The sequence below is a fragment of the Silurus aristotelis genome (genome assembly GCF_946808225.1).
Source record: "Silurus aristotelis genome assembly, chromosome: 8".
Taxonomy (NCBI): Eukaryota; Metazoa; Chordata; class Actinopteri; order Siluriformes; family Siluridae; genus Silurus; species Silurus aristotelis.
Genome location: NC_139581.1, coordinates 10,966,778 through 10,983,209, shown reverse-complemented (window position 1 = coordinate 10,983,209; position 16,432 = coordinate 10,966,778). Strand labels below are relative to the sequence as shown.

General features: G+C 35.9%; 3 protein-coding genes across 4 annotated transcripts; 2 read left to right on the top strand and 1 right to left on the bottom strand.

The window, feature by feature from the left end:
• The first annotated feature begins 1,423 nt into the window (after nucleotides 1-1,423).
• trappc4 (trafficking protein particle complex subunit 4) lies at nucleotides 1,424-4,459 on the top strand. Its single transcript, XM_083548337.1, has 5 exons — nucleotides 1,424-1,652; nucleotides 1,805-1,979; nucleotides 2,096-2,199; nucleotides 3,778-3,904; nucleotides 4,006-4,459. The coding sequence occupies exons 1-5, from the start codon at nucleotides 1,478-1,480 to the stop codon at nucleotides 4,082-4,084; spliced, it is 660 nt and encodes a 219-aa protein (XP_083404463.1). The 5' UTR covers nucleotides 1,424-1,477; the 3' UTR covers nucleotides 4,085-4,459.
• slc37a4a (solute carrier family 37 member 4a) lies at nucleotides 4,348-11,728 on the bottom strand. 2 transcript variants are annotated; one of them, XM_083548335.1, is made up of 9 exons: nucleotides 11,546-11,728; nucleotides 9,454-9,735; nucleotides 8,882-9,114; nucleotides 7,453-7,696; nucleotides 6,133-6,291; nucleotides 5,941-6,026; nucleotides 5,738-5,851; nucleotides 5,383-5,521; nucleotides 4,348-5,253 (listed from the first exon to the last, which is right to left on the bottom strand). In XM_083548335.1, the coding sequence occupies exons 2-9, from the start codon at nucleotides 9,611-9,613 to the stop codon at nucleotides 5,087-5,089; spliced, it is 1,302 nt and encodes a 433-aa protein (XP_083404461.1). In that variant the 5' UTR covers nucleotides 9,614-9,735; nucleotides 11,546-11,728; the 3' UTR covers nucleotides 4,348-5,086. The 2 variants fall into 2 exon arrangements, with proteins under 2 accessions (XP_083404461.1, XP_083404462.1); XM_083548336.1 differs by lacking the exon at nucleotides 11,546-11,728 and adding an exon at nucleotides 9,895-9,993.
• Nucleotides 11,729-12,932: 1,204 nt separating this feature from the next.
• LOC310729819 (potassium channel subfamily K member 13) lies at nucleotides 12,933-15,396 on the top strand. The gene is made up of 2 exons (XM_083548334.1): nucleotides 12,933-13,399; nucleotides 14,353-15,396. The coding sequence occupies exons 1-2, from the start codon at nucleotides 13,039-13,041 to the stop codon at nucleotides 15,303-15,305; spliced, it is 1,314 nt and encodes a 437-aa protein (XP_083404460.1). The 5' UTR covers nucleotides 12,933-13,038; the 3' UTR covers nucleotides 15,306-15,396.
• Nucleotides 15,397-16,432: the final 1,036 nt, after the last annotated feature.

The following is a 16,432-nucleotide window of genomic DNA, read 5'->3' as shown; positions in this document are numbered from 1 at the left end:
TAAAACAGAAATATGCCAATGTTCTAATGCGGAATCTGCCATGCTTTAATCAGACACATTGCACTCTGCAAACAGATCTAGAGATAAGAGGAGAATTCTCAGTTGTGATGTCAGTCTGTCACAAGGAATCATTCACACCCACATTCACACATAGAAGCAAATTATTTTTGCAATTCTTTCACATGCGAACAGGCAGAGGAGATTTGAAAACCCCTAAAGAAACCCAATAAAGACAGTAACCTGTTATGCAATGTGTGCAATGTTCCCCGCTGGTTATAATTAAGAATATACAGTAACCAGTACATTCATGAATATGGCTGTATAATATATATTCTGTATAAACAGTGTGCTCCCTGACTATCCATCAAAAAAGATGTGTAAAATGTCCACATTTTTGGATGCCTGCTAGATAGCCTCACTGACTCCAGCTAACTATCTGATTGGTTAAAGCAACAGCATTAAGCAACATGGATTCTACACTACTAGAGCCCACAGTGCTGACTGTGAAGGACTTACAGCAGATTTATTTGACCCCGGTAACATAGGGTGTGGCAGCTGAAATCTGATTGGATAGAAACTCTAACCTAAACTTACACTTGGTTACGCACCTGAGGGAAACGGTATGAAATTAAGAAAATAGACTATTGAGAATAATTTATTGCATATTCATGGACAAATATATATTAAATCATGTCAGTGATTTTAATAGTGTTTAGAGAAGAGAAGGCCTTGGTGGCCTGTCATTCTTATACACTGATATACACACATACACTATATTGGCAAAGGTTTGTGAACACCTGGTCATAAATATGGTGTGTGCTCTTCTAATTCCCTCCACTCTACTGGGAAGATGTTTCACTAGATTTTGGAGTGTACATATAGAAATGTGTGCTCATTCAGACACAGGGTGGTACTGATGTAGGTGAGGTGAGGGGCTGCACTACACACTGTACACTACGCACCGTAACACTTGGGTTTGCACAGAACTCGTTAAAAACATTGTTTTGGCACAGTACTTGTTGTAAATTACATTTATTACCCTCAATTTTTAAAAGTATTTATTGCATGTATGCAAGTTTGTGAATACTACTACTGCTACTACAACTACTACTACTACTACTAATATTATTATTATTACTAAAATTAAATAATAAATAAAATACTACTACTAATATTATTATTATTAGAATTAAATAATAAATAAAATACTACTACTATTACTACTATTATTATTATTATTATTATTATTATTATTATTATTATTATTATTATTACTAAAATTAAATAATAAATTGAATACTACTACTACTACTACCACTATTATTATTATTATTATTATTATTATTATTATTATTATTATTATTATTATTATTATAGCTCGTCCGTTGATTCTTATTTTGTCGCGGTTCTTGCGCCGTGGTCACGTGCTGGGTGACGTAATACGTTTCCGCATCAGCTGTTCTATCTGAATCGCAAGATGGCGATATTCAGTGTTTATGTAGTCAACAAGGCCGGTGGACTTATTTACCAATATGACAATTATGTCCCTCGGACAGAAGTAGAGAAAACGTTTAGCTTTCCACTCGATATAGTGCTCAAGATTCATGACGAGAAGGTGTTGGTTTCTTTCGGCCAGCGGGACGGAATCCGAGGTGGGCGGTGCGGAGATGCTAAGCTGCTAAGCTGCTAACTAGCCAAGCTGGAAATGCATGTGTTTATGACAGATGAATGATATAATATACGGAGTGCATCTGGATGTTCTCCATTCATTTAACTGTAAATGTATCTCTTGTTGCTTCTGCAGTTGGTCACGCTGTGCTTTCGATAAACGGAGTGGATGTAAATGGCAAGTACACAGCAGAAGGAAAGGAAATAGTGGAATATCTGAAGGATCCATCAAACTATCCAGTGTCCATCCGGTTTGGCCGAGCACGACTGACCTCCAATGAGAAACTCATGCTGGCTTCAATGTTTCACTCGTAAGCACGTTTGATTTATTATCCAAGATGTTCTTGAGACACTACAAGCTTTGTAAGTAGTTGCAAAAGCTTTCATTTTCCCAGCACATTACACTGAACCTGACCCTCCTTTCTAGGCTTTTTGCCATCGGATCACAACTGTCTCCTGAGGTCGGCAGCTCAGGGATCGAAATGCTGGAGACAGATGTGTTTAAACTACACTGCTTCCAGACACTCACAGGTAAACATGATGTCCCCAGTATATAAAAATGTTTGGTGGTAGTGGTGTTTAACCCTAACACCCCCCCCCCCATTTGTGTTGAAGTGCTTGGAAATGCTTGATATAATCAGTAAGGAATAAAACACATATAATGGGAAAATTGTCAATGACCTGGGTGTTTTGATGGGACCAAAAATGAATTGGAGGGCCATTATTACCCTATATTTACTCATTTTCCATTAACAGCGCCACCAGTAGTGATTCATTTGTCCCATGCCTCTGATTCCTTTTTATTAAATAATAAAACACTATTTAACCAATTATAGTTACATTGTGAAAAGTCTACAAAGCAAAATGGTAATGTTCCTTATATTATTCTCGAATGGATTCCCTTTTGAATCCGGTTCAAGGTTTCTTCATTAATACCATTAATTTTCCTTGCCACACTCCCCCTGACTTGCTCATTAAGGATCTTTTAGGGACTAATCAATACATTTAGAAATGTATGTTCATAATTTGTTTATTTCTGTAAAGCTACTTAGAGACAATGTACTTTGTTAAAATCGCTATACAAATAAAATATAATTCACATAAATAATAGAAGCTATAAACAGCCATTAAAGCCCTTACCAGCCTTTAAAGTAAACAAAGACTCCTTCTCCTTATACACCATATTAATCACTATACATTATTTCCCTGTTAAATCAAAGATTTGTCATTTAGTGTATTATAAATAGATTTTATAGAGCACATGCCTGTGGATGGCCTGTTGCTACAGAAGTTATAATGTATTAGAACGAGCACAATAAATCTAAACCTGTGATTTGAACGATGTCAAAGCTGATGCTGTTGAAAAAGTCATACATCATTTCCTACATTCAGACCAAGCAGATTCAAGTATTCAGCAGCTCTGTGGGATTAAAACATTTATATACTCTGGTGCAGAACACCCACCTCACTCCTACACTCACTCAAGACTATTTTATTCAGAAAGCATGCCATATACATACGGTTACTTTATAAGTCTAAAATTACAACAGTTGCTCTGAACCATTCTTCACAGACTCTTTGACCCTACTGATTAATGTAAAGGGACCCACTACTGACCAATGATATTTGTCTGCTGAATCTTTTTGAATAAAGTAGCAGAGCTGACCTAGAAGAGACATAGAGGTGTGTGTGACATACAGATGTAACAGGATAAGATAAAGCAGCGTTAATGGGCTTCTTAACCTCTGTGTTTATTGGAGATTTATTAGAGGTTTAGACTGTCCTCCATTGTATGGTCCCCTTATGAATGTTACACACTTGTTCGTGTTTAAAAATCATCCTCCAGCCCTTTATTGTGTTAATTTTAACAATAGAAAGTATGGTATATGTGTATGTTTGTGTAATGGACTCTTTCCCAGCCCAGTACTGAGACATGGGTATTTAAAAACTTCCAGCTACTGATACAATTGTTGAACTACTACTATTATGAAACTTATCCACTTCTTTACTCAGTACAGATTTATTTTCTCAGATGCACAGGGTAGATGAATAATGACATTATGGATAGGACAGTGAGCAAAAATAGTTATCAACCTCCATCTTTCACAGGGATCAAGTTCATCGTACTAGCAGATCCTCGCCAGTCTGGTGTTGATGCACTCCTGAGAAAGATCTATGAAATCTATTCAGACTTTGCCCTAAAGAATCCTTTCTACTCTTTGGAGATGCCCATAAGGTCGGTATTATGGTTTTATACACTGTATGTAGTTTACTCTTTGATGCAATAATCAAAAATTAACAAAAAAACAATATTAATGAATATCCATTTTATTGCAGATGTGAACTTTTTGACCAAAATCTAAAGAGTGCTCTGGAAGTAGCAGAGAAAGCTGGAACATTTGGGACAGGTTCCTGAGCAGACCTGCCACGTGTGATGTAACTGTATAGGCTCAGCACCCAACTGTATATAATGTGGATTAAACTACGGACTAATCGACAATGACACCAAAATGGTGGATAAACCAGAGCTGGACTAGGAAATGTTGTTTGATGGGCAGAAACTATGTACAGTCTTGTGTTTCTAGCGCCACACTGTACTTTGTCCAAACCTGTTCTAAGTTCACCATGTCTGCATAAATAAAGGTTTCACTTAAAGATTAGCACTCAAACCCCAAAATCTGATGTTTGTAACATATTTATTGCATATAAATGTTTTCATTGTATTATTGAAAAACCTTATTTCCATAACAGCACATACAAAAGTAAAAGTAACAATAAAGAGGTAGAACCATGTTGAGTTGCCTCAATTTCAGCTGTTGATAATGGTTTTAATTTGGCATTAGTTAATAATACTTTATTTAAAAAAAAAAAACTAACACATGGTGATGTTTGTTTCTTATAAAAATGCAGATTTTTTTAAATTGTAAAAAATAATTTATTTTCAAGAAATATAGTGTAAAAGAGGATGAATTGCATATTGGTGGAGTTACGACAAATTATACACCACAAAATACAATCAAGTAAGTGTTTTTCCCCCCATTGTAAGTTTACAATTTGTAGCTTGGAAGTAAATTGTGTGTGAATTAACTTTGACATTAAACAAATTTGTTCCTTTTTGGTGCCTCAAATAAGAACCAGTTTCCCCAAAGCATAGCACCCTTAAAATATTCTTCATAGTCTCTCAAAACCTATCCATAACCATTATAGAGATATGTAGAGCATTTTCACATCCTCAGGTGGATACAGTTTTTGATGTTTACAATCCTAACTCAAACAAGTTTATACACTTTATTAAATTTCTTTAAAATCCTGTCTATTAATTTTACAGTGAACATATGGGCAATGTTCAGATTTATTTGTAAATCACAAGTGTAGGATACACCACTTTGTTGCTGAGTAGCTCCAGTAACACTGTTGATTAATCCATCTTCTTCTGCGCACGTCCCATCTTAGTTTGGATGTTACGGAGAAGGAAAAAGCTAACGGTCGTGACAGCGCAGGTGACCTCTGCTACCCAGAATGCTGTATCCCAGCTGTGGTGTTTCGCAATAGTGCTAAATGGCAACCCAGACAGAAAACCTCCAACTGGCAAGAAATGCACCGGACACATTTTTTTAATGTTTCTTGCAAAATCTGCATTAAGCCTGGTATTCTGTTTAATAGAATATATTTTTTTTCTGATGAAATGTAAGTGATTTCATTGCAAGGCCTTACCATTTGCCATCAAGGCTACAATAGCGTGTGATGTTCCGCAGTAGTTGGAAGGCGCACTCTCATTAGCAATAACTCCAAACAGAGCGATTGGACCATAAGAAGAGAAGCCAAAAACAGCACCCAGGGAGAGAATCCAAACCTGTGTGGTGTGGAAGTTTAAAACAGTAAAATATTAATGAGGTGTTTTATGATGCATAAATATAAAATAGCTTCTTGTTGCAAACTGCATAAGGTATGAGAGAAGTGCTTTTAGGCAGCCATGATTTTTCCTATTTTGCATATCAAACCTGCTGAGAAGTGCAATATTATAAAATAAACTTTTAAATGAATGAAAAATCTTTAAAAAAAAAATTACATTCGAGCTTTCCTGAATGACAGTTGTTCGGAATAAATACATGGAGACGTACATTCCTGCCATCATTGATAGCAGGAGACCATGTCGTGGGTTACCGTAGCCAGACAGACCTTGCTGGGGATAAAAAGTTAAAAAATGACACATGTATATATTCAAAATAATTTCCCATGATAATTTTTTAAAGCCTGATAGTTCAAGCTTACTCGTGCAACAGCCCTGTCTGACAGATATCCAGCAGCTAAACTGCCCACCAGACCCCCAATCTCCAAGGCACTCATGTAAGAACTGCCTGTGGAAAAAGTCAGACTCATGTCACATTTAGCTCTGAAACCTTACTGTCCAATTACTGAAGTATTTCTGTAAAGAACTGTCACAATAAAATCAATCCACAGTACCCATCAATGCTGATTGGCCCTTGTCCTGGATGAGGAAGAGCTGCCCCCAGTCTGTGCAAGCAGTCTTGACCCCAAACACTACCAGGTACCCAAATGACAATAACCACAGATATGGTGACAGAAGGAACTCCTTAAAGGTGCTCTCATCCCTGCTGGAGCCTGTGAAAATATATGATAGTTTAGTTTATATACACTTAATTCTGCTTTTCAACCTATTCTTCATTCACTGCTTCAGTAAGATTTGTGCAGTGTAACATTATTTTACCACATTTCTTTCTCCTGTGGAACAAAAAAAACCCTATTTACTCAAAACTCATTCATAATCTGTGTTAGTAATTGTAATAGTAATACAACCGTTACAAAGAAAATAAAATTCACTACATTACTTTTTTAATGCTTGTCCTTTGAAACTATATCAAATTGTCAAAACTGACTCATATAAACACAGTAAACACAGTTCAAATTAGTGCTTCAGTATGGTTGATAAATACTCACCAAATCCAGGTAATCACAAAGCAACAAATTAGTTCTCTCATTAGGGACGTAGTTTACAGAAAAGCAGAAAAAAATATTTAAAGTATTAAATGTTTAAAGACTGTCCCAATAGATTCCTTTAGACTTATGACAGAGTTTCAAGTAAATCGTTTTGGTTTTTTTGGTGTTCTTTCAATGTTTCTGAGAAACATCAGAATTGTTGTTTCTGGTAACCAAATGCTTGTTACAGATGTGGTATTACCATTCTGCCAAATGCGATAAAAGTTAAAGTATTACAGTGTTTGCAATGGTCATAGCATTAAGAAATAATTACTTAATTACTTACAGAACAACTTCTGCATGTGATTACCATTATTCTCTGAAACAGTTCTCATTTTGACAGTAAGTTGGTCAAGGATTAAAAAAAAATTCCTAAACGGTGAGTAGAACAAAGATCTGCTATGATTAGTCTTTTGTGAGTAAACACATTTAAATGTGACCTCAAATGGCCTGACTGATCTGTTACACTGATTCCACTGTGGGCCATGTTTACCTCACATGTAGGATGCACAGGTACATAGTCCATAACTCAATCATGCAATTTCAGACATTTCAGAAAATACATAGCCTATAAAATCTTCAACTTTATATTATTTCTTACAAAGTCCTCTTTAGAAGAGATCAAGTATCAGGAAGTAGCCATGTTTTGTTAACTCATTTATGTGTACTGATTTCTGTGTTTAGAAATACACTATGCCAGCAAAACTGGAAAACTGCTTATAGCAAGCAAAACGCAGTAACACCGTTTCAAAATTATGTGTGTTAAATAAACAAACATGCTCAAACCTGCTTTGCCTTTCTTTGGACTAGCTTCTATATTGGGCAAGCCAACATCTTTAGGCTCGTTGTGAATCACCAGCAGGCAGAAGATTGACACGACCGCACAGATCAGACCAGAGATGGATAAAGTAGTCCTCCAGCTATAGCTCTCTGCCAAAAGTGTGGCAATGATCGGGCCTAGTCCACCAGCTAGATTCATACTGCAGGACAGCACAGCCCACCATGTCCCAAACTGAGATGGCTCAAACCACTGAAGACATAAAAACAGGGTTTTTTTCAGTAATTCCTGAAGTCATAATTAGAAATGGATATTAGTAGCTCTGTGGCTTTTGGTACAGTAAACAAGAAAAGCTTTCAAAACATTGGTAATCACTTTTCACCCACTATGCATTTTGTATGTACAGTGTACTGTTACTGACAGTTACTTATTTGTTGCTATAGACACCCCACATACTACCATGTCAGTGTCTCTGCTGTGCTAAAAATGGACCACCACATAAATAATATATGTGCAGTTTTGGACATGTTCCATTAATGGATAGAGTAGAGTGGTGACTGACAAGCTGTACATAGTAGTAGTGTAATGCAATGCTACTACCTGTATCCATACAGTGCTTCACACATCCATATCTGTATTTGAATTTAATCCTGAAGGGGACATGGTCCAGACTGGAATGTTTATGTCTGTCTGTCTGTCTGTCTGTCTGTCTGTCTGTCTGTCTGTCTGTCTGTCTGTTTTTATTTATTTATTTATTTAGCATGTAAAATCTACCACTATGCCCACTGTAATCCAAGTCTGCAGGAAATTGTCATGCTCCATTCACAAAATATAAATCAAATTCCAATTGATCAAATCCCTGAACTTCTACAGTTCCTTAAATGCATGCCGGAAGCACTCCTGACCTTTTCAGCAGGAATTTCAAATGTGACTGAGTAGGTAAGAGAACTATCTATTGCAACTGTGCACCCTCTAATTATTTCTGTATAAGTATATGTTTAGAACACATTATCTGATCATTTAAAATAATGTATAAGTATTTACCTACATTCTTGTGCATAATAATAGATGGACTATAGACAGTAACTGCAAATACACACAAATAAATAAACTGCTGTCACAATGATGTGTGATATTTGAAGGGTCATGAGAGAGTCAAAAAAAGGTTCGGAAACCCACTATATGTGATGGACACACGTGATGAAAAAAAAAAATATTCTATAAGGCAGCAAGCCCATTTGTTCAACCTGTCAAGGGGCCAACAATTCTACTGGTTCTCCTACCTATAGTACTTCACAAAATAAATCATGCCAAAAAAATGTCAGTTGAGTGTATACAATAATCATACTTTATCTAAGTAAAGCCTGAGAATATCTTGAAGCAGCTATGGAATTGTTTCGGCTATTTATCAGTGACCTAATCTATTTGTTTCCTTACCTTACGGAGCACTTTGCCACATGGTGGCCACCCAAAGCCCTGGCCAAGCCCATTCAGGAACCAGAGCCCGGCGAACATAGCCACAGTGGAGGACTGCGAGAACAGCACGTTAATGCCACCCACCATGAAGAGGCCAATGGAAAAAAGCCATCGTGCACTTATCTGATCAGAAAGCACCCCACTTATGAACTTGCTGATAGCATAGGCGAGAGACTGGCTGCTGGTGATAAGACCTGCAACATGCAAACATAAAACAATAATTCTTTATGCTGGTGTGGAGAGTCATTATATTTCCGATTGTGTCTCTGAAAAGTGTGGGTCAGGATATGAGAAAATGATGTTATCTCTCATTTAAGGTTGGCTTAACTGATCTCGAAGTTAGTTTTAACATAATTAGAAACTCTAAACATGGACCATGCACAACTACAACAAAACCAAAGGTTAAGGATTGATTGTTACAATGGGAAGTCACCCCCTACTTTACACGATTGCGGATCTACTCAAATTGAGAACTCTGATGCATACAAGAACGGTGTTTAAATAAATATTTGAATTAAATTATGTGCTCCTACCCAAGTCATCTTTATCCATCTTGATCTCTTGCATTACAGAGGGCATTACGAAGGAGAAGGTCTTTCTGTTGAAGAAATACAGTGTATAGCCCACAAACATGGCAAGGAAAATTGTGGTCCTGTAGTAGCCATATCCATACTTCGCTCCAGAATTTGCCATAGTGCTCCAGCAACAATGACAAATTAGCTTTCTGGACTGTTTCCACCCCTACACAAACGTTAGTGTTTAGCTTGAACACAGGGAGATGAACTTTGCATCAGGTTCCAATGAGCAGCACAGAACTGGAAGGATAAGGAGGAAAAGTTGTAATCAATACAGAGGTTAATGGTCAACCTGGAAGTGTCCTGTCTAACTCAGGGGACAGTCATATGCTGTTATAATGCCTTAGCTATAGCAGAACAAAAACAACCATTAGTGTAGTATTTCCTATACACCCTTACCTTTTCCCCGCTGTACACCACCTGCACCGAAATGCTATCCAATATTGGTGCAGGCCTAAAGTTCAACATGAGATCTATTTAACGATAACTACAGCTCTGGAGCTTAATCATTTACTCTGGACTCCAGTCTTGCTCTGGGATTGGTCTGATCGTTGGGGCGTGAAGTAGTGCAGCAATTCGAGTAATTGGTCGGCTTTAAAGTTGGGAGCAAAGTAAAAAAAAAAAAAAGTGCACACTGCTCTTATTAAGCAGAGATGAAGCTCCTCCTCAGTTCAGTGTCTCTACTTATTTTTTTTTACCATGATGTAATCTGTCATACGGTAGGAGCTGTACTTTATCTCCACGGTTGTCTGGACTCGTGTCTTGGGTAAGTGTGATGACACAACTGTTAAACTGATTTTATAATGAATCATAAAAGGTGGTAGCTCCGTGGATAAGACATTGGACTTCTGATCGTTATGTCATGGGTTCAAATCCCAACAACACCAAGCCGACACTGCTGGGCCCTTAAGCAAGGCCCTTAACTGAGAAAATTGTAAGTGGCTCTGGATAAGGGCATCTGCCAAATGCTGCCAAATGTAAAGTCTACTCTATCATAAATAAAATCCCAAGATCTACTAATCATCTGAGATTTTAATCAAGCATTCCTAATATTTTCCAGCAAGTCTGTAGTCAGCTGTCTTCAGTTGCAGTAGCACTTAATCAGCAGTGAACATGTCGTTACGGTTTCTGAGACCATCAAGCTCTTCTCTCAAACAAATTCTTGAGTTCAGTTCTTTTATGATTTGATATTTCTGTCCATACCAGCAAAATTGCAAGGAAATTCATCCAGTGTACAGCCAGCTTTTGTTTAACCTGATATCTGTTACCAAAACACACATTGAACTACTCGAACTGGAAGATCATATTTGACAACCGGTTACAAGCAGAAAAGTAAAGATTCTAGAAAAGTTTCAGAATTCACATTAATTTATAAGCAGTTGGAATAATAATAATAATAATAATAATAATAATAATAATAATAATAATAATAATAATAATAATGAATCAGTTTAGTTTGGTAAAGTAGATGGTCAATGTTTTATCAGATGGATTAAGACAGATTGACAGCTGACCTGGCAGTGTTTTGACATTTTCATGGAATTAGAGAGACTAATATGCAAGTTGTATAGGTTGTATTTCGAATTTTATGTAGTAATATCTTTTGTAAATCGTCATAAATGCATTATGGAGACTGTGATTGTGCAAAAAAACAGGGGACTGTTTCACACTTTCTCCATATAATCAACCACTGGTCTGAAATGCATAATGTTAGAGAGGCAAGCCACAAAAGCTTTATTATTATTATTATTATTACTATTATTATTATTATTATTATTATTATTATTATTATTATTATTAATTAAAAATCGATGTTATACACGTAGAGTAGCAAATCAAATCTGCAGTATACGTGGCAAAACAGAAAGAAAGTCACTATTCTTGATAAGCAGAAGTCTCTCAAATAAAACCGAGGGTTGCAGATGCTCAATTATTATGACACTGAAATTCAATTAAAAATATAAATACACAACAAAAAAGACCGCGGCACCATTGAGCAAATCACTTTTGCAGAAGTGCAGAATTTGTTTACTTCCGTAAAGTAAGTTACCTTAAAGACGGCATTTTGATCTCTAATAATCTTCAGCGTTTCGAAGCGTACAGTTCATAAATAAAGGTTTTTATGGTCTTTACATTTGATCTAAAAAAATCCTAAAAATCAAATGACATACAGCTTCCTCGAAATGCTACTATATTGTCGCGGTCTCACTTCATTCAATAGCTGATGCATCATGGTTAATGTAGTTCAGTGAAGTCGTTGGAAAACTTCCTGTTACAGTTATGCAAAGCTAAAGGACTGCATTGAGTGCTATTAAACAGACGATTAGACTTATATGTATTCACAAATTTTTATTTGTATAGAGCTTTTAACAATAGACATTGTACAAAAGGTTATAAAACAGATTTATATGTTGGTGCCTATAAATGTAGAGCCTACAAATTAATCTATAATAATCAAGCCATTGGCGATAGATTTGTAAAAAAAAAAAAATGGTCAGGTAAAACAAAAGTGTAAAACATAATTTAACAGTCCATTCCCTGGTGCTCTCCTACATCCTGGGAGTTGCTGTTTCAAGATAATATAACTAATGAGTTCTAATGTGAGAAAGAAGTTGGTCCAACAATATATGCTGTTTCAAGTCCACTGGCCTTCTTCAAGCACAAAAAGTGTCCTCACAGGAAAGCAGGGGTTTACTGGAGTGTTGGTGATCAGAGAATGAAAAGCAAAGATGGAAGTATCTATAAGAGTATCTGGAAGGGTGAAGACTGCCAGTCAGATTCTGAAAAAGAAAGAAAAAAGAAATATACAGAAAAGCTAAACCGGTAACAAGAAGTATTTGTGAAATAGAAACCATCATAGACTGTGTTAATGACTGATTAACCGTATTTCCTGAGCCTGAGTCTTAGCATTAGCTGCCATAATAGACTAAAATAAGTGAATATGTTTTTATTTAAATCAATATACTACTAGGCTATTGTGTGTTCTTTAATAAGTGTTATTAGGAATATGAGCATGTTTGAGTAATAGAAAATTCTAAAGCGAAAAAACATCGCTACTGCCATTTATATACACAGTACATATTTTTTTTCACATTTTCTTAGGCATATAAGCATAATAAATGAGAATGGATTTGAGATTTTTGCAATATCTAAGAGAGTCTCTAACCAAAGCAGTGTTAAAATGGAGCAAAGGAACATTTTTACATGACTTGTGTACTGGACTTGATTGGACAAACCTCAACATAATATGGTTACCTGCAATATAACTGTAAAATCCTCATAAACTAAGGAGAGCTGGGCTTAATTATGGGCTTGTAATACTAATAAACGTCATTTATGTACATAAGCACTGTTGCAACCTTTCTGTACCTGTAAGAAGCAGCTGCTTTACAGAGCTGCATCTGAGCTTTTTGACTTTCTTTTATTAACACCATATTTCTGACACAAGTTAAAACCAATGCAGACCCACTGCTAGGGGACAGAACTGAGGGCAGTGCAGGAAATATCATTTTCTTTTGATTTGAATTGATCTATAACTGTGTGATGATTGTGTGTATACCTCAGTCCACCAGCGACAGCAGTCCCTGTTGTTGCAGGTGGCCTTGGGTTAATATAGATATTGCCCGCATTGTGCTACTGGGATTACTCCTAGTCCTGTACATGTTCTTTGGGGCTGCAGTCTTCTCTGCCTTGGAGAGACCATTGGAGCTTGAAGCTTACAAGATATGGGATGAGAAATTAGCTGAATTTGCACAGGAGCACAGCGTGAGTCCAGAAGACCTACATGATCTGCTGAAGGACTATGAGGAGGCCAATAATGCTGGGGTTTGGATGCAAGGTCAAAGAATGTTTTGGGACTTTCATGGAGCTTTGTGCTTTGTGGCAACAGTTATTTCCACTATCGGTAAGTGATAGTACATCTTACATACATTTAGATAAATTCATCTTGAATCGCATGCATACATTTGTTAATATGCAATAAAATAGGTAACTGAATGATATGTAGAATTTATATAAAATATATACATATACGTATGTTAAACTTTATTTTCATTGAAAGAAATCTTCCCATAGCATGAATAACATTTTACAGGCTCTAGGCATTCAGACAATTATTTTGTTCTCCAAAAACTCAGCGGAAATACTTTGCCATGCCATTTGTTAAATGTGCCAAATGTTCTTGAACATGCATGTGTCTCAGACTTTATCTCCAAACTTTTAACAGACATTGTATTATATTATTTATCTTTGAGATCTTTTGGTCACACCATTTTAGTGGTTTCCTGCACCTAGTTCCAGCTTGTCTTTGTCTTCCAGCTCCATACCTGTCTTTAATTTTGTTTCTAAGGTTGTGAAAGAGGTCAGTTAGTTTTCTTGTTTAAAAAAAAGGGTCATGTGCTGTAGGTATATATATATATAGAGAAACAAGATTTACATACAATCATTAAATTTACCCAGAGCGACAAACTAAAAGAACTGTCATTTTTGTGTGATTTTTGTGAGTGTGATATGGGGTGAGTGTGACATAGTGGTGCAATAGGTAAAGTCATGTCACAACTCCAGGGTACTGGGTTAAATCCTGATGTTGCTTGCATGGAGTTGCTTTAGGTTCTCCCAGGTGGGTAGGCTGTAAGAATCTTCCCAGATGTAAATGTTCCACCTTGCAATGGACTGGAATCTTGACAGGGGTGATTATTCTGGTTCAAAATACTGATACTCTTGAAAAGGATTTATAGACATTATAGTTAGTGTTTGTGCTGTAATGCTTCTTATGCTTAGTATTTCATAAAATTTTAAATGTTTAATCAAAATATAATTTATTTGCATTGAATACTGATATATATTTATATTTTCCAGGATATGGACTGGCAGCACCAACCACCACAAACGGAAAGATTTTCCTCATTTTCTTTGGGCTGATAGGATGTTCAGCAGCCATTCTCTTGTTTAACCTTTTTATTGAACGTGTCATCACTCTTATAACATATGTGTTAAGTAGATGCCATGAGCAAAAAATGTCAAACAGCAGTCAAGGAGCTGCTGCTTCTAATCTCACCACACAGCCAGGTGGCACAACAAGTGGGCAAGAGGATTGGAAGCCTTCTGTTTACCACATAACACTTATTATGCTGGCAGTTTGTTTTCTGGTAGCATGTACAGCATCAGGACTCTATTCTGCTGTGGAAGATTGGGGCTACCTGGAGTCTATGTACTTCTGCTTTGTGACCTTCAGCACTATGGGTTTCGGGGACATGGTAAGCGGACAAGAAGTGCCCGAAGAAGCAAGCTATTTTTACCAGGTTGTTAACGTCCTTGCAATTTTTCTTGGTGTTGGCTGTGCCTATACTCTCTTTAACCTCATTGCTATCATGATGAAAGAAATGTTGAATTGGATCTTGGGCAAGGTGCTATGTTTGTGTTGCTGTTCAGAGACTAGTTTGAAAAAAACCCGGCCTGTTCAGATCTGCTGCTCTTGGTTCATATGTCCTAAAGTTGAAGAATCTTGTACTCAGCTTTCAAACACTGCCAGCTGTTTCAGCCAATGCTGGAGCTGCCATATGGTAAAGATCAGTACAGGAAAATGCAGATGTTCTGGTTCTGCTTTACAGACTGTGTGCCAAAGTGAAATGCACAACACAGAAAAATGTTTTATCTGTAAACACAAGGTGTCAAAGGATAATGTGGTAGAAAATACACTTCATGTGACCAGTGGCTGTCCACTTTGTCAAAACAATAGTCTACCTGAGGTGATGGGTGGCATAGCCATGTTAAATAACTATTTGCAAGAGACAAGCTACATCTCTATTTAGAGGACATTCAACTGTGAGAACAAGCACTGAACAGTTCTATGAAGCATATGGCAAAATAATCAGAGCTCAAAGTTTCGACTTAAGAGAACTATTATAGCCCTTTTTCCAGCCAGCAGTGGAGCTAGAAAGTCAGTAATAAATGTAAAGTATTTGGTCATAAATCTTTAGTTTAATAATTTTCACACACTCTCATTTTCCTCTGCCATAATGCCCAATATGCTAAATAAAACATATATCAAATAACACAATTAGGATTAGAAATCGATTTTTGAGAATGAAATGCCATCTTTTTTTTCCACAATCTAATCTATAAAACGTGTGTCCATATAAAATTTTATAATTGTTGAATGTCAAAATTGATTTATCTGTTTATTCTTCTTATTTCGGCTTCTATCTGTTTATTATGTTTTATAAATAATTGTTAGTGGTATGGTCTTTGATGTCACTGCAGTTCCTTGCTTTTATCAGTGCTATGAGCTTTTGTAAGCTCTGCAAACCTGACCAGAATGAATGAATGAATGAATGAATGAATGAATAAATAAATGTGGTTTAGTCCTCTTTTTATTTTCTAAAATTATGCAAATACTACTGACCACTATGACATTATTATTATTATTATTATAATTATTGTTATTATTATTATCATCATTTAATACTACTACTAATAATAATAACAGTAATAATCTCATAGTAGTCAGTGATATTTGCATATTATTATTATTATATTTTATTTTTATTGTTATTATTATTATTATTATTGTTGTTGTTGTTGTTATAATAACAACAATAATAATAATAATATTATTATTATCATTGTTGTTGTTTTTGTTGTTGTTGTCTTTAGAGTTGTATTTTGGTGATAAATAAAAATGACCAGAAGTGTTCAATTATTGAAATTAATGAATTAATGAACGAACATTCAACGGATGTATGTATGAACAAATGAAGGGATGAATGTGTGAATAAAAGGATCGATGAAGGAACAAATGAATGAATGTTGAATAAACGGATAAATGAATGGATGACCGTAAGTTGTTTAGTCCTCTTGTTTTTTTCTCTGAAATTATGCAAATACTACTACGATTTAATATTATTACTATTATTATCATTGGTATTATTATTGTTGT

Bases quoted from the DNA above. Each gene is read 5' to 3' on its own strand.
- trappc4 (XM_083548337.1), top strand. From the start codon at position 1,478: ATGGCGATATTCAGTGTTTATGTAGTCAACAAGGCCGGTGGACTTATT. The intron at 2,200-3,777 runs GTAAACATGATG...CATCTTTCACAG, and splicing joins CTGCTTCCAGACACTCACAG to GGATCAAGTTCATCGTACTA. The intron at 3,905-4,005 runs GTCGGTATTATG...ATTTTATTGCAG, and splicing joins TCTTTGGAGATGCCCATAAG to ATGTGAACTTTTTGACCAAA.
- slc37a4a (XM_083548335.1), bottom strand. From the start codon at position 9,613: ATGGCAAATTCTGGAGCGAAGTATGGATATGGCTACTACAGGACCACA. The intron at 7,697-8,881 runs GTAAGGAAACAA...TTATGTCTTCAG, and splicing joins GTGGCAAAGTGCTCCGTAAG to TGGTTTGAGCCATCTCAGTT. The intron at 5,522-5,737 runs GTAATTTTTTTT...CACACCACACAG, and splicing joins TCATTCAGGAAAGCTCGAAT to GTTTGGATTCTCTCCCTGGG.
- LOC310729819 (XM_083548334.1), top strand. From the start codon at position 13,039: ATGATTGTGTGTATACCTCAGTCCACCAGCGACAGCAGTCCCTGTTGT. The intron at 13,400-14,352 runs GTAAGTGATAGT...TATATTTTCCAG, and splicing joins AACAGTTATTTCCACTATCG to GATATGGACTGGCAGCACCA.